The sequence below is a fragment of the Stylophora pistillata genome, chromosome 13, assembly GCF_964205215.1.
Source record: "Stylophora pistillata chromosome 13, jaStyPist1.2, whole genome shotgun sequence".
Lineage (NCBI taxonomy): Eukaryota > Metazoa > Cnidaria > Anthozoa > Scleractinia > Pocilloporidae > Stylophora > Stylophora pistillata.
This window is the reverse complement of record NC_142531.1, coordinates 3068975-3092246: the sequence shown is the minus strand read 5'-3', so window position 1 is coordinate 3092246 and position 23272 is coordinate 3068975. Positions and strand designations below refer to the sequence as shown.

The window sequence follows — 23272 nt, the reverse complement described above, 5'->3', positions numbered from 1 at the left end:
TTATCATTATTATTATAATTATAATTATTATTATTTTTAATTGTAGCGGTTTGCGCAATAGCCCTTATCGCATTTACGCCCACTGCACGAGAGCTCAGTGGACTTTGAAGTTTCGAAACGAGGCTATCGGGTCACACAGGTAAAACTTTCAAGTAAAATCGAAGCAAACGGCTACGTTTGGAGGTATTTTTATTTATTTTCTTGAGGATACAGCGTGTTCTCGTCGTGGTTAGACATTGTGTTGCGTACGGGTGTAACAGTCTATTCAGTGAATCAGCAACTGACGAGATCCACAAGATTAGGATCGAAACCGCGGTCTTGCCAAACACGTTCAACTATGAAACTAAAGGCGAACAAAACGCACACAAAAAAACCTCTCAAATAAAGAACTTACAAACGACCAGATTAATTTACTGGCAAAAGGGCTTAAATTCATTCCAACACCCGCTACAAAACAAAAACAGATCAGACAACAACTATTGTGTCACTTTGATCAGTTCGCAAGGAGAATGCGTCTGATTTTACATATTCCGAGGGGAGGACAAAAAACCCATCCCTACCTCGTCAAATCTACATGGATAGCACCAATACAAAAATCAATAGCCCTTGAAAGCTATTTAGAAGAGGTTAAAAGTGACCTTTCAGAAATAGAAATTACAGAGCCAAACGATAATTTGCTTCCGGCCGAACGCAAGGCGCTGAGAGCCTTGAAACGTGACTCTGAGTTAAACCTCGAAAAGGTCGACAAAGGAACAACAACCGTAGTCATGAACAAACACGACAAACTTTCGCCGTTCCTTTCCGAAATGACAGCCATTCTTTCAATTTTCCTTTCGTGATGCCAGGACAATTACCACTAAGAATTTTAACCTTTTCCTCGGCAGAAAAAACGCAGACTCCAGAGTTATATGGTCAGACATGGAGTGTTTCTGGTGTTTCTCGAGAAACGTTGACCCGATAGCCTAGCCTCGTCCTGAAACTGTAACTCCGCGGACCCTTTGCATTGCAGACACAAATGCGATAAGGGCTATTAGAAGTATAGCGGTTTACGGAAGTCTGACCTTGAGTAGACTGAATTAAAATGACAATTATGTAAAATCACTGCACTTCAAGGGGATTTTTTATATAACAAAGAAGCCAGAGTAGCACGATGATGTCACACAAACCCTCAGGACTTCGAATTCGCATTACAGATTAAGGGACATGGCGGCAAGACACCATCAACTTGGGGTTGGTAAGTTTAGCTAAGTAAATTTTGGACGAAATTTTGAATATAAACTCCATGAGTAAATGGCAAAAATTATGTTAGTTTAGAATCAATTATTTTAGTTTATCCTCCGGTGATAAGTGTTCATACTGATAAATTCAAGTGACAATAGAGATAAACGCAAAAGGAACTACTGCTCAATTCATTTAGAGCAAGTAAAAAATCTTATCCGCTCATGGCAGGCTTAAAGTTAGATTTGAATCACTAACTGAATATCTTGAGTACTTTCATTTCCCCGATGATACCAGTGCTGATGAGTTGAGCCAAATTAACACATGCAAATAATTCATGGCTGAAAGTTCGCGACTGCTCATGAATAATGATGTTGCCATTAATAGGTTTTGTATCTGCCAACTTATACTTTTGCTCAGCCGCTTTAGATATTTTTCCAGAAAATTCTTCTTCGGATACAAAAGGTGGGTGGGCCTTCCTAAGATAATGTGAACTGTTTCCTCCATTGACTCGTCTTATGAACTGAATGTTGCATCAGAATGAGTGAAGCAGCGACAACTGCATACAAGTCCACTGCAGAATCTCATTTGGTGTAGTAAGTTTTCCTTATCTCACGCTTGGGTCAATACAACACTTTATATTTCGTAATCATATAAATTGAAAGGACAAATTACGATATCCGCCATAAAACAGTTAGCTATTTTCATCTATTTGTGGATGTTATTTGTTGAAAATACCTAAGCAGAGTTATGCTCTGGCACCATGAAGTAAGAACGATCAGAAAGTGCACCTGTTTTTGTTAAATAAGTGTCCAGATTAAGTTCGACAGTAACGGCTCGTGACCTTTATTCAAACCAAAGTTCTTGAGTACATAAATCAAGGAATTAAAAATAGAGAGTGTATATCTTTAACTCTTTAACTCCCTGAGGTGATTAACATGTAACTTCTCCCTCTATATTATCCGGTCCAGCAAACAGATGATAAGAATATTCAAACTTATCAGGTAGAAGTTATTTTTTTGATCTAAAACCAAATTTTCGATGTTAATTTGAAAGGAAAACATGGCAGCCAGTTGAAGGGTTAAAGTAAACGTGATTTTAAATTGAAATGGCGGTGATTTAAAAGCCTCGTACTCTTGCGATATTTACATAACAAAAGTAGCGGCAGAGCACTATTGATGGGAAAATTACTACATGACAAAAATATTTAGGTGAAAATAAAAAAAAAATGACCCGACATTTCGACTGTATCTGCTGGTGGTGGACTTGATGTTGGCGCCTCCTTAGAAAACGTGTCACAGGAGTTGAAGGGTGGAAAATGATGAGCAAACGCCCTTTACTTAAGGTTGACTAATAGAAACCAATACGATTTACAGGAATACGACAATTAGACAAATTGATGGGGCGAATTTGAACCTTATTATCACCCCTTGGCCAGTTAAAGCGACAAAAGAGAAAGACGTGACAAGATCGTCTTAAATTCAGCATCAAAACTTCTACCGATTGTAAGTGTGCACCTGATGTTACATTTTGAATTAATATATTTAGATAGCCGTCTTAACAAAACGCGAGCTATTACCTCAGCGTCCTTATCTTACGGGTCGATCGTGCGATTTCTCAGAATGAGTCAAAGAGCCAGATACGCCCTAGTGGTTACCTAAGATTATGAAACCTAAATACCGTATTTTCTCGAATAAGCGGCAGCGCTCTAATACGTGCTCTCCACTCCGAGGCCACCCCACTCTCCCCCCAGGCCAAAATTTCAAACAAGCGCCTCCTTGATTAACCGCCTCCGTGAAGTGAAGTTGATATTAACAAAGACACCAGAGGAACGTGACTACCAAGAAACCCACACGAGAAAAAAAGCCTGGAGAAATCAGAGACTTCTAGAAATAAATACGTGTCGGTAAGAGATCACGAGGACCAATTAACTCAAGGACGTCAGTACTGTTCGAGAAAAGTTTTCATCCGACAATTTTGCTTGAAGATGATGTTAAATTTGAATTACGTTTGACGTCATGAAGTCACCGATAATGTTAACGCTGATGAATTTGGGAAATGTAAACAATTCATGGCTTCGGCTGATCTTCATTACCCACTGATCTGTTGTGATGTTTTTCTTTGCTGTGATTGCCTGTCGTGATATGAGTGTATATGCGCTCCTGATGAAAACTCAATAGTTCATTATTTTAAATGTCCCTTAACCAGTTCTTGTATATCTTTATTCCTATTTCACACAAGTGGTCACGGTTTTTTTCTTGGTCATTGATCTTTATAACAGTAAGTTGTTTTCCTTCATATGGATATTTGCTGGCCGCTAGGCCTCAGCAGGTGTCATATTGTGACTTCACGATGAAGACAGCAGCTTTAGATTAACCTAGATTAAATTTTCTAGCAAAGGTTTATCAGTATACATATCATGCAGTTGTAAAGGCTGAGTTTAAGCCTTTTATGTGAAATAAACTTTCACTTTGTGAAATAACAACTATGTAAAATTTTGAAGTAATTTGTTATTTTCGCGAACAAAGATGGAGGGGTAGCATAATTGACATGATTAAACACAACTTGATTTTAAAACCTAGTCAATTAATGTTAAAAGCGTGACGGAAACCACTTACTGCTTCAACATACGGGTTCGTAAAGCCTTGAAATAGCAAACCTTCCTTCGGCTTGTTTAAGAACTCTTTATTCTCTTTACGCACCATATGTACAGTGATGTATACACATTTTGTTGATGGAAAAATTTAGGCGTCTAGTTAAGAAATTAACGTGTAAGAATACTTTGTTATATGCTCTCAATAAATTATAAATAATATTATTCGTATCAGTGATCAAGGAACGCAGTCAAATATTAATCAAAATTTCCGTCATTTTGTTCCTATGTACACTAGTTAGATTTTCTCTAGTTACTTTATCAGATCATATTGGAACGATCTCAGTTTCTCACTGATTAGCACTGATCTTTCCTAAGTCCAAGTCGTCGTTAGTAAACTGTTCTGTTTCGGTTGATCCTTCTAAAGCTGTCGTTGAACTCGTTCCTCCGCTGACCGCCATACTCACTTGGTCAAAATATCCCGTCCCTACCTCCCTTTGATGTTTATGTGCTGTGAAGCCGAATTGCGCTTGCGCAAACTCGTCTTCTTGAATCTTGGTGTAGGCAGACATGCCGTGATCTCTGTAGTCACGTGCTAACTTGAACATAGCGTGATTAAGCGAGTGGAAACCGGCTAAGGTAATAAACTGATATCTGTAGCCCATTTTACCGAGTTCTTTCTGAAACTCAGCTATCTCTTTATCGCTGAGGTTGGCTTTCCAGTTGAAGGAAGGCGAGCAGTTGTATGCGAGTGGTTTTCCTGGAAACATGGAATGGATTGCATCAGAGAACATGTGTGCCTCGTCCAAGTTAGGTTTACCTGTCTCACACCAAATCACATCACAATATGGAGCATAACTCAGTCCGCGAGCAATGGCCTGCTGTAAGCCAGCGGTCGATCGATAGAATCCCTCGGCTGTTCTTTCGCTAGTCAAGAATGGCTGGTCACGTGGGTCGATATCTGACGTCACAAGCGCTGCTGACTCGGCATCTGTTCGTCCAATGATAACAGTGGGAACACCCATAACGTCAGTAGCAAGGCGAGCAGCGTTTAAGACTTTGATAAACTGTTGTGTCGGTAGAAGAACCTTTCCTCCCATGTGGCCGCATTTCTTCTCTGATGCCAACTGATCTTCAAAATGGACGCCTGCAGCACCGGCTGTAATCTGTTTGAGTTGATAAAAAAAAATGGAATCCCAGCTAAGTTTGAGCCAATTATCTTATCGGCTATTTGATTATGAATATTAGAACTTTCGGAGATTTCTTTGTCCTTCGCAAAGGGTCTTTTTTCTTAGGAAGGAGATTTTTTAACTTTAGGTCTTCTCGCGCTCTATGGGACGGATACTTGGTTTGAATTTGGAAAAATGAGAAATTTCTGTTATTGCTTGAATCTTAGATTTCATTTCTCTTGATTGTGGACTCTTAAGTTCAGCTTGATGTTTTTGCTACTAGAGTTTAGTTTACTCAGGGTTCTGTTCATTAGCGACTCGTATTTACAAAATGAAACTTTTGTAACACTTACCATGGATTTCGTGATTTCGAAGGCATTCAACGGGCCACCAAACCCAGCCTCACAATCAGCCACAATTGGCAAAAAGAAATCAATATGCTGATCATTTCCTTCCATGTGTGCAATCTGATCTGCTCTGATGAAGGCATTGTTGATTCGTTCAACAAGCTTTGCTGCCGAGTTTGCGGGATACAAACTCTGATCAGGGTAGGTTTGGCTCGCCATGTTACTGTCTGCCGCTACTTGCCAGCCACTCAGATAAATGGATTGTAAACCGGCCTTAGCCATCTGAACAGCTTGGCCACCTGCAGAAAGTCATAACTGCGGTCAGATTCCGTGATACAATGTTTAATTGCAAAACGTACGCAATTAGAGCTTAGGGACTCGGAACGGGCAAAATATATCTGTCATGATCAAGAATGTTTCTTTTTATATTACGGTTACTTATTATATTCGCCGACAGGCAAGGACACCGCAACAGCTTGCGCCAATTACTGCGGGCCCAGTTAACCCACCCATCCCACCCCAGGGGAGGAAATCCACTACACAGTAATCTCGTGCGTGGGAAATTAAAGTCTCCTACCCCTAACCCTGCAGGAGACGGGGCCTACGGTTTATTCGTTCTTCTCCGAGAAGACTAGAATATCTATCCATTTCTTGATATTATAGAAAGGTAGCAAATTCTCCTCAGTTATTTTAAGACCCTGAGTGTTGGTCCGGCCGGAACTTGAACCCACGACCTCCTGCAAAACCGTCCGGCACTCTACCAATTGAGTTAACCAGGAGGCGGTATTTAGTGTGCCCAGATGTTTCTAATGTGGAGCTGAGTTTATCGATCGATTGATTATTGTTTCATGGATGATTACCTTGGAAGGCTACGATGTAAAGCACAATGAACACAATGTGTATGACTAGAGGAAAAATATGACTAATCCGTTTTAAATCTGTCATTATTGTATCAGCTACATGGTTGGGTGCATGTTCTTTTTTTTCTTTAAAGAAAAAAAATCACTTTCATTTCTAACTCTGATGAAGTTAATTTGGTTAGGCAGGGGACGTGAAAGAACCACTTCACGAGATTACTGTGAGGTGGTCTGGCCTGTTTATTAGGAATTGGGGGGAGGGGGCATCTGTAAAATTCCTTCTTTATTAATTGTAAACTGCCGCTGGTAGTCTGGAAAAGTCCCTCGCACAGTGTTGTAAAGCGCATTAGAACATTGCATGGAAATGCGCAATAGAAATTGATATTATTATTATTATTATTATTATTATTAAGAAGAGAGTTTCATCGCTTGTACGAGCTAAAAGGGAAAATAGCACAAGTCGCTAAGTAACTTGCATGAAAATATTCAAGATCATTGCTAAAAGCGATGAAAAAACTTCCTATTCTGACCGCTCTGAGAAGGATACATTGAAAAGAAATAACACAAGCTTCATCAACTGTTGTAAGATTGCTTATTATGATGAGATCATTAGTAAGTTGTACTCATGAGAAAGAACCAAAGTAAAAATGCTTTAAAGCAAATTTAGCGCACTTTTACTTTGTAAAGAACTTAAAGGAATATTTTCCGTGACTACCTGTCATGGCGCCAAGAGCGTTGACATACGACTTTTCTCCACGATTTATCAGTTCCCAAAGCCGCTGTGCCCCTCGTGTGGCTAAGGTGTACTCTATCTTTAGAGAACCGCGGAGATTTTTCACCGCTTCTGGTCCATAGTCTCGTTGAATAGCAGTAAATCCGTAATTTCGGATGCAAATTCTCATCACTGTGTTCATCTGGAGACCTTTACACAGAGCCATTGTTGCTGAATGGAAGAAGATTATTTAATCTGGAAAAAGGTTCTGAAATTGAAGTTGGCAATACTGAACAGAAGAGGATTTTTTCCTCGTTTTATACTCTTCAAAAGACCTAAGTCGCACGTGAAAAACTCCGCTTATTTGGAAGTACGTGGACGTCATCTTTTTGACGTCACGTTGTCAATCAAACACTTGGTGGTGCAATACGTAGTGAGCTAAATCATTGAGTACACTTTTGACCCGTTCGGGGACCTTATCACCAAGGAGTATGATGACGCTTAAAACTTCCGATTTTAGCTTCGTATGATTGCATTTTGAAAATTTCCTTCACCTTCATATCTTAGGGATAAATAATGAGGTTGGAGTATGGTGTTGTACAGTGCGTGTTGGGTGATGGAACTGTGATCGTGACCTATTCATTTTTGTCCGGCATATCCGAGAGGAATTAACAATTTCCCTATCAAAAGGTATTGACATCCGGTTAATATGAGCCAATGACCAAGCAGTATGATAAAAACTCCAACACAGGGCGCCATTGAAGAACACACTCTTCCTCGAAATCGTTCAGTACGGCGTAGAATTTTAATTTGATGGACTTGAAAAAAGAACACAAGTTTCATAGTCAATAAACACATCACTTCATGAAATGGATTTACCTGTGACAATTCGCTGTCGCATATCAGTGACATTAGGAAAGGAATTCACGTATAATTCTACAAGTGGACCCTCTTCGGCCCAATTTACTAGACCCCTATAATTGAGCAAGTGCAAGTCAGTTTGGGTTCAGGGGAACGGGGTGGAATCTAAACTTGCAGTTGTTAGTTGGTTATTGACGTTATTAGCCACCGGGACACGTGTCATAAAGTTGCTATCTAAGAACTAAGTAGGAAAACGTGAACGCTGGGTGTTCTATAAACACTTATTTCCGGTAAAGGAACGGTCATCTAATATTTTCCGGCACGTTTTTACAGTTCCTATAGCTACAACACATCTTCGTCTTATTAAGGGTGAACTAGACGCATAGCTGCATGAACTCGGGCTTTCAATATCGCACATCTGGAGTTATCCTTAGGGGACTGCCATATTGCCATTGTTACTGTCATCACGCAATTTCGTAATTGCCGGTCATGAATAAGTCTACTTGTGTTTATTTTTGTCTAAAGGGTAAGTTTCTAAAGAAACTGTGGTGCTGCGTCGGTGGGAGTAACAAGTTCATTTGGTTATATCAATTAAGTTGAAATTGTAAATTGGCCACCGTAAAGAGTTAAAAAGCTGACGTTTTGAGCGTTAGCCCTTCGCCAGAGCGGGTAGTTACGAAAACGAAGACCTATTACGAAAACGAAGACCCATTACGAAAATGAAGACCCCCTACGAAAACGAAGATCCATTACGAAAACGAAGACTCCCTACGAAAACGAAAACCGGTAATCTTTGTCCACAAGGTAATATCAATCTCTTTTGAATTTGTTTTAGTAATGTGTCTTCGTTTTCGTGATGGGTCTTCGTTTTCGTAGGGGGTCTTCGCTTTCGTAATGGTCTTCGTTTTCGTAGAGGGTCTTCGTTTTCGTAGAGGGTCTTCGTTTTCGTAGGGGGTCTTCGTTTTCGTAATGGATCTTCGTTTTCGTAATGGATCTTCGTTTTCGTATGGCTCTTCGCTTTCGTAACTACCCGTCAGAGCGAAGGGCGAAGAGCTAACGCTCGAAACGTCAGCTTTATTTTTGTCTGCTGGAGTGTAATGAATGTTGTTCCGTATGCTTGGACGAATATGCTCATAAATAAATTCCTTCAGTTTTCTGCCCTTTCTTCTGAGACGTTTCAGAGTAGCTTTTTGGTATTCTACTGGATTCTCGATCGCGTCTATATACACGGTGGTGTTTACTTGTAAACATAATATGAGGTAGCTCGTTTGATATAGCAGGTTTCGCTTGATAATTCTCGATAGAAGGTTCACTCGTATAGGATCGCTCGTAAATTCATCTCCCTTAAAGTTCACGGACCGACCCGTTCTACATCTACATCTACATCTACATCATCCTTAACACTTTCGCAGTTACGTACGATGCACGATCCTCGCAGTAGATAGCGCTATTTATGCAATAGCGAAAATCAGACCTGAAAAAAATAATCAGGCCTGTACGGGACTCTAACCACTGACCTCTGCGATACTAGGTCTGATTTTCGCTATTGCATAAATAGCGCTATCTACTGCGAGGATCGTGCATCATACGTATCTAATACCGCAGTTCAAAATATATGAACTTCATATATTCATTCTATCTCATTTATCACTTTCACGGATTTATTACGAATCAACTTAACGGCCTGCTGCCAGTTGGCTTGTTAGCTCAATTGGTAGAGCGCTGCACCAGTATCGCAAAGGTCAGTGGTTCGAGTCCCGTACAGGCCTGATTTTTTTTTTTTTTTTTTTTTTTCAGGTCTGATTTTCGCTATTGCATAAATAGCGCTATCTACTGCGAGGATCGTGCATCATACGTATCTAATACCGCAGTTCAAAATATATGAACTTCATATATTCATTCTATCTCACTTTCGTAGCTGATCATCCCGTCATGGAAACGGCGCAAGATAAATCCACAATTTTAGTTTTAATTTTAATCACAAAACGCTCCACAAGTTTTAGTGTGGGTCTACCGCGAATGGTGTGACTTTGCAAGGAATTGTCCACAAAGGCAGCCATTTCTTCAAACCATGTGCTCAGGCACGTGATCTGCCTGACAAAGATTGCAAAAACATTAATAGAAGTTGATTAGAATTTAAACGTGACTAGCTTGGTCTCACCCTTTCTTCGTTAGTAACTTAGGAATGCGTGACGCACAAGGGTGATGTTAGCGAACGTGATGTGTCGAGTAAGAACAAAATGACTATGCAAATTTAATCCAAAGCATCAGTGATGATCATTTTATTTTAAAGACAAAAGCATAAATGGTAATTTTTGCGTAGAAACCTAAAATTTCTGGAAAAAATACTGAAATTTGATAATATCGGGTCGTTTAGGACTTCTACGAAAGAAGTCACATTTTTATGTCTGGTCATGATGAGCCTCACGTTTTGGCTTGGGTCTAAACATATAGTTAGTAGAGCGGACTGGTAACGAAATGCGGCAAACTTCAGTCGGATAGCTTATTGTCTAAACAAATGAAATACAACGGAGGATCAAAATAATAATTTGGACAAGTACTTTGAAACCTTCCCATTTATTGGTCCAGTTGGGTTACTGTTTCACGGACACGAGTTCTCTAAGGGGAGCAAAAAGTGCACACTGCTACTTTATGTTTAAAAGTACTTTTTCACTCTCTACGTTATAATTCACTTTGATCGCTCAGTGCAAGAGAGCAAATTAGCTTCAAACGTTTGTCAGCCGGGAAACGGTAGAGAGATTACGAAAACGTTCTCCATAATAAAGGGCAATTTGAGAAGAATTGGGCCGACATCGCAAAAAAATCACAAGGTAAAAAGTATTTTTTTCCGAGGAATCCAATTGACTCGCTAGGTCAAGCAAAAGAAGCGAAAAGTCGTATTTTAAGCCGAGGTGTTACCCGTTTAGCTTCATTGGCTCCTTTCGAAGCAGAGACATGATACAGATTACGTGGGGCAAATAATCAGTTAACTCCAGATTCTATTTTCTACATGGTTCTTGTTATACTCAATTCCTTCAAAAAATAAACACAGAACAAACAGGAAGACTAAGTGAGTGCTACGAAGTTTTGTAACAACCAAAGAATTTCATCGAAACAAGTAGAATTTCAAGTGAAAGATGTAAGAAGAAAGTTTGTTGACAAAACAGATCAATAAATAACAGCGTATTGAGACTGTAGACAAAGCACGCAAATCTCTGCCGGCTTAATCAGTAGCGTACATTTTGTCTGATAGATAAATTTGTCTATTGAGACTGTAGACAAAGCACGCAAATCTCTGCCGGCTTAATCAGTAGCGTACATTTTGTCTGATAGATAAATTTGTCTAGCCAGGCAATGATAAGGGTTCAAAGCTGGCGAAGTCAAGTGTTCTTTGTTCAAATTTCAGGAAAACAGTCACAGAGCAACACATCAAATATTTGGTACGTGTTGGCGACCCCTAGAAAAACGTGACTTGCGACAGGACTGTGACGTCACATAATCCGATGAAGCAAACACAAAGGATAGGATAGCAAGTTTATTACTTAACTTATTCGCCTTTCGTTTGCAGCGACTGATTTCAACTCCGCAAACCAACTGTGGTCTCGACAGTTACTCGTCCTCAGCCGATTTTCCAGAGATCAAGGCACAGAAAGCAAGGAAAAATAAGTCGTTATTTTCAAGGTTTTCACCGGACTCCATGGCTACTAAGACCTGGACGTTGTTACGCGGAGCGATTTTGAAAATGAACAAACAAAGATACTTGTCTGTGATGCAGGGTAGAAACAATTTAACTGCCTCAATAAATTCAAGAACACTTTCTCAAAACGCGAAGGTTACTGATACAGGATTCCAGAAAATGGAAATTAATAAACCTGGAGAGGACTTGCATAGGACTGAATTTATAAATACAGGTAAAATGATCAGATCTGAGTCCTTTTAGTGAGGTATATGAGCTTGACAGAATTTATCTTTGCATACTATTCTTACAGAATATACTTTTGGTGTTATACAATTTCGCACATGTTATCTGTAAAGATCTCCATTAGTTTGATCATAAATATTAAAATCGAGCGTTCACTGCCGTCGCCTCCCCTGATGGGATAAACAGATATCCAAATCAGATAAACACTTCAACTTTGCGATTAGAACCTGCCAGAGAAGTATTGTTAACAATACTTCTCTGACGGGTTCTAATCGCAAAGTTGAAGTGTTTATCTGTTTTTTTTTTTTTTTTTTTTTTTTGTTAATTCAAATAGACAAAGGGTTATGAGTGTTGTAAGTAATGTAATAAAATGCCGAAAGAATGGTGAATCAGAGCCAAGGAAGTAAACAAATTTACCTGCTGAATCACGTTTACTTTGTAGGAGCGTAACAGCCACACTGAGATACATTTTACTTCCTTTTGATCCTAACACGTCGCTCGTAATTGTCACGTAATGAGTGGGTGTCTTCGTCACGCAATTATGTTAGCCTATCTTGAAAAAGGTTGGGCTAAAATACACTTTGTGAGACTTCTGTCGCGTTTACTTTCCATCAACACACACTGAATGAAAGAAAATCTTAGCCTTAGCCATGATATTCTCAACATTTTGTAATGAAAATGTCATCAATTTCTGCGCCGATGTTCATGCAACGTGCTAGAACGTGTTTTTAAAATGAAAAGATAGAAAAGGAATCACATACTGAACAATTTATCTTCTAAAGATATTCATGAAGCAGAATTTTCTCAACCAACAGGAATTATGTCAATGGCAGATTTGCCTTCTGCACACTCGCTGAGATCCAAAGACCAGTTTTCCGCACAGGCGCAAAGTGGTTTGGAATGCAGAAGATGTTTGACGCATTTGGCTCACTGGACCACGCATGAAAAAACTCACGATTCTAAAGATGACGAGAAAACTAAAGAATCGCTTTGTGGACTTTTATTCAACAGTTATGTGCTCTGTCTGTTCGTACTCGGTTCTTATGTACCAATGGATTAGCTGGAACTCGTGAAGAAGCCTGATCGCGTTTTTGCTTGGTGTTGATTAACATCGGCAGTCATTTAAAATTACCCAATATGTTCACAACATGTATATAAGTTAAATATTATTTCTCTAAGACTACGAGGAAGTATAGTTCTACATTGCATATTCCTTCTAGAAAATTAGTGTTCGTAGTTTTAATCGGAGGAACAGTTGTAAAACTTTGAAGTAGATTATAAAAAATATTTTCAGATACAGGAGGTCATTCAGCAATTCTAAGTAATCGAAGAGGAGATGGAGGAACTGACCATATAAGGAAAATATAGTTTTCGACGAATTTAAAGAGCAATTTAAATATAATTTTCTGTAAGCTTAGAGTAGAATCTGAACTCTACCTGAATGTCTCCTTGAATGAACTCTTTCTTATTCTTATCCCCCGCTTACAAAACAAAAAAATTAACAAAATTCATCAAAGAAATTTCAAAGCGCGAACAAATAAAGTACATTTACAAAAAAACACCAGATTTAGGGGAAATGTCCACCTAATTCAATCTTCTTCCTTTTCCCTTTGTTTTTCCGTGTAGGCTGTTGGACAGTGGAAAAAAGATACTGCACACAAAACTAGTGGTGGCTCATAGCATCAGAGTTCATCTCTGTGTCCACAGCATAAAGTAAAGGATCGTTGCTATTCACTCTAGACAGGATGTTAACCCAAACAGAGCCTTTCCCTTGTTTTGCTTGCATTCACCCTAGCTCGAGGTAATTTACAAGAGTTCAGAAATTTTAGATGACTTCTTGGTTTTTCACATAGTTTACCTTTCCTTTTCCATTCTTTTCCCCAAGTCTTGTTAATAAGTTCACAAATTTTTAATACTTTTACCAGAGTACAAGACTCTGTATGATACCTTTCTTTGTTAGAGCTTATAATTTACTTCGGCTATAAACGCAGGAAACCAACACAGAACGACAGCTTTTCAATTTTAATGAACTACTTCATTGCAAATTCTGTTAACGCCATCTATGTGAAAAATTGGTAGAGATCGGACTACAATACTATAAACATGCATTAACCTACTACACCATTCACTTGAAAAAATGTTTTATATTATAAACCATTACGATAGAGAGCTACATCTAACGAAATATAATTAAAGCTGTTAATAAATATATTGCCTAGATTTTTATACAACAATTTTCCATTAGACCTGTGTGATAGTTAACAGCTATTTAATAACACTACCTACCATGGGATACTTGATAAAAACTGCAAGAACAACATTTAAAATTAGAAATGGGAATCCCCTGTGCCTCTTTGGCAAAAATATTGTGCTTTAAGGATAATACATTCATACATTCACATCTTCGTAAACTTCTACTTCAAAAGATATAAGCAAAATAGCAACAAAACATGTGCAGTAGTAGAAATTTACCAATAAAATATGACAGTATAAATGCTTCTCACTGTTTGCAAAAGATAAAAACGATAAAAAAGGAAAATTGTGCATTGTTATAAAACAGATGTAATTATGAATATTTCAGTAAAATCTTAAGATTTAACAATGCAGGAGGGGAAGGGGTCTAAAAGTTATCTTCATTCTATAAATTTAGTAAAAACATCTTAATTTGATAGCATCAAATAATTGCCTAATTTATGTAACCTATTTTGTTTTCTTTGTCCATGTTGCCACTGTCAAATGGCCACATTAATGCTAGCCCCATGTAATCCTACAGATGTCACCATGAGATTATCACGCAATTACTTTCTTGTTTCTAGTCCATAATACTGATCACTTGGGAGTTATTTCACAGTGGTTCCAAATCGCCTTAGGCTCACTAGCTCTGACTTTTCATCTGTTGCTGCATCTTTGCAATCATCTCCTGCATTCGCCGAAGCTGAAAATCAATCATCCCATCAACAAGTTAATCACTCATTTGCTCAATAAAAAAAAATCATTAATCTGTCAGCATGTCTGACAGTCAGTCCATACGTCAGTCAAGTAGGTAGCCAGTGCATCAATCTGCCAATCAATCAATCAATCAATCAATTAATTCAATCAAACTGCCTGACAAACCAACAAACAGAGAGGTAGACATACATTCAATGGGTCAATTACTTAATCAAAACATGTTTTCCATTATATTTTTGTCTTGCTTGGCTGAGTACTAACCTCCTCCTCTTTCTCCATCAAGGCACGGTCTTTCTCGATGATGGCATTTGTAACGTTATGAGCTCTGTAAATAAGACAAGTAAGACTTGAGAGAGTATTTATTTAGAGAGATCTCACGTTTCAATGAGATGCCACATGACTCCACATTTCAAACATGTCACTTCACCTTTTGCCATTCCTTGGAGCATCTTCAATGTCCCCATTTGAGAGCTCAGTTTCACCTGACAGCTGAGCTGCTCGGAAGTTCTCATAATGACTCTCTTGTGTCACCTCCTTGAGGTCCTGCATGTGAGTACTGCAAGAAATGATCAATGGTAATATAATAATAATAATAATAATAATTTATTTCTTATATAGCACTATTTACAATAACAGATCAATAGCGCTTTACAATTGATATCTCTAAATATTAAAATCTCATCTAATTAAAAAAAAAAAATAATAATTACATATTACAGTTAAATTGGCTGTATAGGATTCATAATTTAACTACTATTAAAAGGTTTGCCTAAAAAGAAAAGTCTTAATTGAATTCTTAAAAATTTCTACAGATCGAATATTGCATAATTGCAATGGTAGCTCATTCCATAGATGCAGTGCAGCTGCCTGAAATGCACGATTACCCAGGGTTGCCAGCATTTTACCTCTAGGTGGCTCTAATAAAATACCTGAGTTAGATCTAAGATTGTACAAGGACTTGCATTTGATAACTAAAAGATTGCTAATATATGCAGGTGTGAGGCCATGGATGGCTTTAAAAGTTAATAATAGGATCTTAAAGTGTATACGCGCTAGTACTAGTAACCAGTGTAACTCATAAAGTGCTGGAGTAATGTGAGAATACTTCCTGATATCCATAATTAGTCTGGCAGCAGCATTTTGCACACGTTGTAACTTAGCTATTTGGTAAGGTCAGTTTCAGACCCAGGTGGTCCATCCTGCCAGAGACTGGCCCAATTTTAGTAGCATGAAGTAACCACAAGTGTTGCTACTCATCACCCCACCACCCTGGTCCCATTAACATTAACCCCCCATGAGAAGCAAATCCATCACACAGATACCCAAGTCCAGTTACTACACATAATAAAAACACACAGCAGGTTAATATGGCTTGTAAAGGAAGACTCGTTTTTAAGCAATTGTCAGCTTATAGTGTATGTTTGTTGTACTGTTTACCAATGGACCACTTATAAAGAAAAAGTTTCAGAGACACTTACACAAGCATGGTACGTAACTTCACAAAGTCACAGTGCTTTGGGTTTTCAACTGAAAGAAAAGGGAAAAAGCACTGTCACCAACAAAAGCTTTCCTATCGTTACCTACAAGCACTGTGGTACTTGACTACACTAACGTCACAAATATGTCCTACCTTCAACCACTCCCCAAGGATAGAGCCGCCCTCGCACCTTCTTGCCACAGACTTCTATCAAAGTATTACTTCCTACCACAGCAAATGGCATACTAGCCTGATAATTAAAAATGCAGAAATTCAATTATGATAATGAAAAAAAGCCTTCTTTAGTTGCATGTCAGGTTTGATGTTCTGAAGTGTAAAAATGTATGTGTGTAAGCAATATCCTCTATGCAGAAGTCTGCATACAACAAACTAAAGGGGCAAGCTTAAAGTTTGGACTGTGTGGTTCCTGGAGCCTTATCTCATCTTTTGTCCCTGGCCAATCTAGTTATCTTGTTGGCCACTGGAGTTTATTCAAGGTTTTAAAAGGGAGATCCTGCACAAGCATCTTACAGGCATTTTAGGGTAAGCCAATTGTTCTAATATGGACAGATTTCAATTTAATTTTATCAAGAGGGGGGTCATGTGCCTGCATCCTTAGACCAACCTTGTGGCCACACCCTTGAGTCAGGTTGGGAGGTTGTGTGATTCTCTTACCACTGTATGCTTGGGACCTTACCTAACAAAGAGGATGCCATACTATTTTTGCAAATTATGGTTAATTTATCTCAATATATCACCTTAAGTTGTTTTGTTTGCTCCACATATTCTTCATCCTCATCACTTTCACAGTCTGGGAGTTCATAAATCTTGATACCTTGTTCGTCAATTTCATCTAAAACCTAAATGGGAGAAAAATTGATGAAAGGCAATGAGAGTAAAATAACACCTATGAAGTTCAAAAGTTGAAGAAAAAAAAAACAGTCAAAGGTAACAGAACATTTAACTTCTTTGTCATTCACTGCTCCTATTTAGAACCCCATCACAATTTCTTTTTTAGAGATAGCACCAACTGTTAGGTACAGTGTACTTGTAATAGTAATGTTAGTAAATGATCCTTCATTGTCCCTAAACCCACCGGACCTTGGACCTACCCTTCGTTTCATGCTGTTCAGTTCAGCTGGGGTCAGGGTGTCAGCCTTTCCAATGACGGGAACAATGTTGACTTTGTCATGTAGCTGTTTCATAAACTCGATATCAAGAGGCTTGAGCCTGAAACAAAATTCAAAATGAAACTTGGCATACTCAAGCTGACATAACTGCCACAAAAACAATTCTATTTATCTTTAAAAAATTGTTGCTAAGAACATAACTAACCCATGTCCTGTTGGAGCTATAAAGTAAAAACAACAATGTACTCTTGTGTCCACGATGTGCCGTCGGTTGAGTCCTGATTCGTCTTTGAGGTAACTTTCAAACTGTTCTTTCACATAATCCAGAATGGGTTTGAAACTGTGAGTGATAAAAATTAACACTGATGAATACATACAGACATAAATAACCTTTATTTACTCTTGAATTTCAGGGAAGCTTTAAGAAAAATAACAACAGTAAAAAAACAAAACAACCCTAAAGAAAACACACACACATACATATATATATATATATATATAGTATATTTTAGAAGACCTATAACTATATACGACCCATATTTGTTTAACAAGCAAAGGCATCCAGGTTTTGTAAACAGGATTATTGGTTAGAATAATTCAGTTTTTTTATAGAACAGAGTCATCAAAACTACAAATACCTATTTCATAAAAATCGAACCAACATGCCGTATTTTTTCTGTTATAAGGCACAGCATTTTTGCAAAGAAATTTTGCCTTATCAACTTTGAATTGTCTCAGATTTAGGATGCATCATATAGTCAAGTATTTTCATGCAAGGAAATTCAAGAATGTCCTATTTTCTAACTTTAACCTAGTATAAAACAAAAGATAAACAGCCCTGTCCTTCTCTACTCCCTGTGACCCTCTGGCATAGATATACCTCAACTGTCTTTTAATTCATATCTTGATTATTTTTCATATTCAATTGCCAGAGAAAGCATCATTCTTCTCAATAATCACAATTATAATGAACACCTGAAAAAACTGTTGATGATTTATACCCCTCCTTCTCCATATTACAGTCACCTCTCTATGTTGCCCACACTCGCCTACCCCTAATGTGGCTTTTGTAAGGTATAACTTTGTAAAAGAAAAAAAAATTTAACCTGTCTTTATTGTCCATGCCATCACCATAGCCAGGAGTGTCTACAACAGTCAGACGTAATTTCACCCCTCTTTCTTCTATTTCAACTGTTGATGTCTCAATCTTTACTGTCCTCTTTACACAATCTGTAAATTAATGGGTTTGAGTGCTAAATAAGTCCGCATGGACCTTGAGCAGTCAGAGCAACAACACAAAGGCATCCATTAAACAATAAGTTTTTATTTTTAATTAAGAATTTCCTGAATGGCTGGATGTGTTTACTGTCTCTTACGGCGACAAACTTCAACTGCAACATGTGAACAACTCAGCATGTGAACAGCATTGAGTTCCAAATGGATACTTGAATAATTTTCCATACAGATTTCCATTCTCAGACCCCACAACTTAAGGTGATTTTCACATTGCTGTTTTGCAGGGGATGGCTAAGAAATAGACAAGGTTTCAAAATGCACACTTTGAGCTATTGTTCTGCTCAGGAGATCTTTTGTTTTGCCATTTTCTCATTGCTGTTGTCATTGTCATTTGCTCAAGATCCCTAATAATATTATGAAATTGGGAGTAAAAAATTTAATCTTTATTAAAAAGGCCTCACCAGCAGCTTTGGGTAGTTTTCTGTCTGCATAAAGGTCTGTTAAAAACAAACTGTTGATGAGAGTTGACTTTCCCAGCCCTGATTCACCTGTAATGCAAGGGTAACAAATTAGACAACTACCAGAGGGGTAGGACGGGTTGTAAGATTTTAGCCTCAGTTTAATAACAATTACTTCCATGAAAATGTTATTAGCAATAGACTACTATGAAGCTGTTTTACCATATTCAAGCATAAATTGTGTACTGCAGGAGAAAAAGAAAACTAAACCATTATTTGCCCAGCATGTAACTTTAGGTCTCACCCAGACCTTGCTCATGTAGGGACACTCTTAGTGTGCAAAATGAATAAATAACTTCTAACTAGTTTATAATAATGACACATCAGTCTCATCATATTACATCAGTCTTTATTCAATCCCACACTTTGTGTATGAAGTATTTTTCATAAATGACATGTTAAGTAACCTCCAATAATTTCCTTCTAACAACAGATTAAATAACATACAATTTGCTGACATTATTTCCTTTATTATGATACCTTTTTTTGGTGACAAAATGAAAGTTGTTCCCTTAAGGTCAATAAAACTGAAAATGTCCATAAAAATTCCAGCAATTCAAAAATTTCAGTTTGCTTCATCTGCAGAGCCACAAAGATAATATTTAAGCAATCCTGTTCAAAGCTTTATTTATAGGGATTGAACAGTAACACTTGTATCAGGTTATAAGAAGAGAACAAATCCTTTTTGTTCAACAAGTGAATGAAACACTTACCCACAACCATCAAGGTAAATTCAAATCCTTTCTTGACAGATTTTCTGTGGACTTGGTTCGGTAAATTAGCAAAACCTACATAGTTTGCCATGGCTTTAGGTTCCTTTTAACAAAAAATATAAGAGCAACTTCAGAAAGATTGTCACTGAAATTCCTTTTATAGAACCCAAAAGCCCTATGTCCAAATGTCCATCTACAGGAAGTGAATGAATGAATTCTTCACTATGAAAATTGCACAAAAGACAACATTTCTAATTTGATCATGTCAACAGCATAAATACTCAACTCTCATGCATTTATTAAAAGAGAGGTTGCCAACAGAGTAAAGCTGAGCTCCTACCATGATTTAGGTCATCAAGCAAAAATCTTCCCTACTACATGGCAAACTGAACACAACAAGATATGAGTCACATGACAATTGTATCAGAAGAGTCTGTTTACTCTAGCCTGCTGTGCAATGGCCTCAATGGATCATATATATATTGTAATGTTCATCTTGAAGTGTAACCTTCCAAAAGGTCAACATTCTTGAAGATTTAATCTTGTTGTTCTTTAGCATCTACAGGAGCCATTTAAGAAAGTGAAATAAGAAACTGCATTACCTTTCACAGGAATAAAATGGGCTAACAAAAAAAAACTCTCAAAATTCACAGAGGGAAACAGTTTTGGATGTTGATAGACCTACTTTAAAAACAGGAATCAAGAAACTGATGCCAAAATCTACAAAGTAATTTTTGGCAATGCATCTAAGAAACCGATATATGGAAATATTTTTTTAATTTTAAACTTTCAATTTAGTCTTACATGGTGGGTAATAACATCAAGCCAATATCACAAAAATGTCTATTAATATATTTTTAAACTTCTTATACTAAATGTAGTGTCCAGGCCTCCAAGTTCACGCCCAAGGCCCCAGGAGACATTTACTGGAGTATTTATTATGCACGGTAAAGTGAGAACGGAGGTGATACAATCTAGGATAACGAACAACTAAAGGAGCTGTGAGCAAACTGTAAGCGAACTGTATAAGCGAACTCCAGAACATTACACTAAACACAGAGTTATGTAATTGAACAAATTAACCTATTGACGTCCAGTGCGCCCGTATGCGCCCATGTGGACCCACACCCTTTCTACGCCTTGTGACATCATCACTTTTAACCCTGGAGCACCACTTTGAGCATGTACTTGAACAGGTTGAAAATATCTTACAAACAATACCAGAATGAGTGCAATTGAGTGAGGGAGATTGGAGAAATAGCCAAAAAACCATGTAACTTTGACCTGAAAATCTGCACGAAAATCTTGTTCCATTACCCACCTACCTTTCTGAGCATGTGGTTTGAAAATAATGAGTAGTTTCCTGAAAAATCTCTACACCAAAATGAAGCCTACTAAATTTCTAGCAAGTGAGGAGAAACTTCAGGTAAGGAGAGGGGAAAAAAAGGGCAGGAGAAAGAGAGAAAAGTAAAAGTCGTAAGTGGGGCATTACTTTTCAACCCAAAAACTATCTTGAAATTTTGCTTTCTGCACGTGCCAGAGATTTTCAGGCCGCTATTTTGCATTTGGATTGAAAGGCCCTCGAGTGTATGAGCTGTTAATGGGTTTTTGGTAAGTTTGAGGTTTTAAAACCACAACAGTGACCCGAAATCTGCTCGACTAGCTTCAAAACACAGTTTTTCACAAAAGCTGTGGCCATTTATGGGTTAAAGAATTTTTCTCTCACATATACCTCTACATTAATGAAAGCAAAGTAATTTTAGACACAATTGTCTAGTGTCATGTAAAAGAAAAGGCTTATACTTGCATTATTCAAATAGCATGGTTGAGAGATTTACAATCAATGGAAACCATTGAATATGTGACAGTCCACAATGTCAACAGATCACATGCATAGCAACTTATTTAAATGTTCTTGCAAAAGAAACTTGATATGCATAATTCCCAAAACTTTTAGCTGTTTATCACATTTGTTCTCCATTCCACATGTGACCTGAAATTCGTATCATTTCCTAAACTTTTCCACAATATACTCCATATCATTAAAAATAAATACAACACAAAGTATTCTCAACAATTGCTTGAGCTAAATTCAAACAGGCAATATTCCTTTAAATCAATATTGTTCAATAATGATGAATATTGTCATATTTTCTGGCACATGTTACAAAATTACATAGATTATGGATCAAAATTATGGGTAAATTTGTTCAAACGTTCCTCATACAAGAGTCTTATCAGCTGAAAGAATAATTTTTCAATAATCATAAAAACAATAATTAATTATTAAATACATACTGGATTTGAGAACTGCATGTAAGTTGTAATTGTACAAAGAACCATTAGAACACTATAAATTATATCGATTATCAATTGCTGCATCCAGCCCATTTTCAACCTTACACAGCATTTTCCCTGATAGCTTTTTAAAAGGTGTTTTTAAAAATTTCAATCAAAGTTATAATTTAAACATACAACGACAGCGGGGGTCGGTTTAAAGTTTGATTTGGTAATGACACCAAGTACATAACAGATGACAGCTTTGCATCGTTCTAATGATCAAATCGCTGACAGTCGAGAACTTTTACACACAAAAAAAAACCGCCGACTGTATCGATTTCAAATTATCAACACTCCTCAATCTATAAATTAGGTGCGAAAAGCATGAAAGACTAGCAAACACGAAATCACAAACTTCTGTAATAGTGAAATACTGCAAATAAAGACAAGATTCTGTAAGGTACTTCAAACCATTACGGATATCGATCTGCACATTCCTAGATAATTATAAGTTAACAGAACCAATTAAATCACCCATTCTGACTTAAAATCGCGTTAGCTAGATTTTGCACTCTTAGTTCGATTGAAATTATTCCAGTTTTCAGATTTCCCGCGCGCGATCGATGCATGTTGTGTGCATTCATTCGAAAATGTTATCAGACAATCCATCAATATCCTATGATTCTGATCCGACTAAATTGCTTCATTTCCTTACCTTGTGCTCAACAGAACGTAGAATTTTGTACGTGTCGGTTTGAACTGGGGTGAGGCCTGTTCCAAGACTAAAAGAATGACTTCATGTGTGGATTTCCGATTCGCCTCTGACAACTAGAGTTCCCATAGTTCGTAGCGAAGCTATACTTCGTGAAGACCACGCGCGGAAACTGTATGGGATACGATCGACGCCGACATCCAACACTTAAAAAGGACTTCAGTCTATATCTTATTTCGCGGTCAAGAAAGACTAGGCTAGTCTCTTGGGTTAAGGGGATACAAACATTTCGCCACATGTGTAAGTATAAAAGTCCCCCTATTCAAAAATGGCGAAGTCGTTTCATTTGAATTGCTGCATAGCTATATCAACTATGATTGCGGTGGGTAAATCTGTCTTCTCAAATTTTCCCCTTCCATTTCTTTGTCTTTCTGTTTTTTTTTTTTTTTCTTTTTTGCTATATATTGTTTTTGTTATCCGCAGGTCTCAATGGGGCTTAACCGTGAGCCGTCGAAGAGCCTAAAATTTAACCATCAGCCGTCAAAAAGGATAAATTTTTACCGCCAATCGTCAAAAAA

The 23272-nt window shown here is 37.7% G+C and overlaps 3 protein-coding genes across 7 annotated transcripts; 1 reads left to right on the top strand and 2 right to left on the bottom strand.

Moving 5' to 3' along the window:
* The first annotated feature begins 1100 nt into the window (after nt 1-1100).
* Nucleotides 1101-13115, top strand: LOC111331267 (uncharacterized). 4 transcript variants are annotated; one of them, XM_088742993.1, is made up of 3 exons: nt 1101-1234; nt 11326-11668; nt 12495-13115. In XM_088742993.1, exons 2-3 carry the CDS (start codon nt 11455-11457, stop codon nt 12737-12739), a joined length of 459 nt encoding a protein of 152 aa, XP_088599119.1. In that variant the 5' UTR covers nt 1101-1234; nt 11326-11454; the 3' UTR covers nt 12740-13115. The 4 variants fall into 4 exon arrangements, with proteins under 4 accessions (XP_088599119.1, XP_088599117.1, XP_088599118.1 ...); XM_088742991.1 differs by having other exon boundaries at nt 1207-1230; XM_088742992.1 differs by lacking the exon at nt 1101-1234 and adding an exon at nt 2463-2723.
* LOC111331265 (uncharacterized) lies at nt 3889-7205 on the bottom strand. Its single transcript, XM_022936335.2, has 3 exons — nt 6900-7205; nt 5334-5626; nt 3889-4977 (listed from the first exon to the last, which is right to left on the bottom strand). The coding sequence occupies exons 1-3, from the start codon at nt 7120-7122 to the stop codon at nt 4162-4164; spliced, it is 1332 nt and encodes a 443-aa protein (XP_022792070.1). The 5' UTR covers nt 7123-7205; the 3' UTR covers nt 3889-4161.
* A 571-nt stretch (nt 13116-13686) lies between the features above and the next one.
* On the bottom strand, nt 13687-22846 carry LOC111331266 (septin-2). Of its 2 annotated transcripts, none has more exons than XM_022936337.2 (12): nt 22698-22846; nt 19703-19805; nt 18933-19019; nt 18342-18465; nt 17441-17575; nt 17218-17335; nt 16864-16965; nt 16259-16355; nt 16107-16155; nt 15056-15184; nt 14890-14953; nt 13687-14614 (listed from the first exon to the last, which is right to left on the bottom strand). In XM_022936337.2, exons 2-12 carry the CDS (start codon nt 19791-19793, stop codon nt 14555-14557), a joined length of 1056 nt encoding a protein of 351 aa, XP_022792072.1. In that variant the 5' UTR covers nt 19794-19805; nt 22698-22846; the 3' UTR covers nt 13687-14554. The 2 variants fall into 2 exon arrangements, with proteins under 2 accessions (XP_022792072.1, XP_022792071.1); XM_022936336.2 differs by lacking the exon at nt 22698-22846 and adding an exon at nt 20043-20543.
* Between the last annotated feature and the right edge of the window lie 426 nt (nt 22847-23272).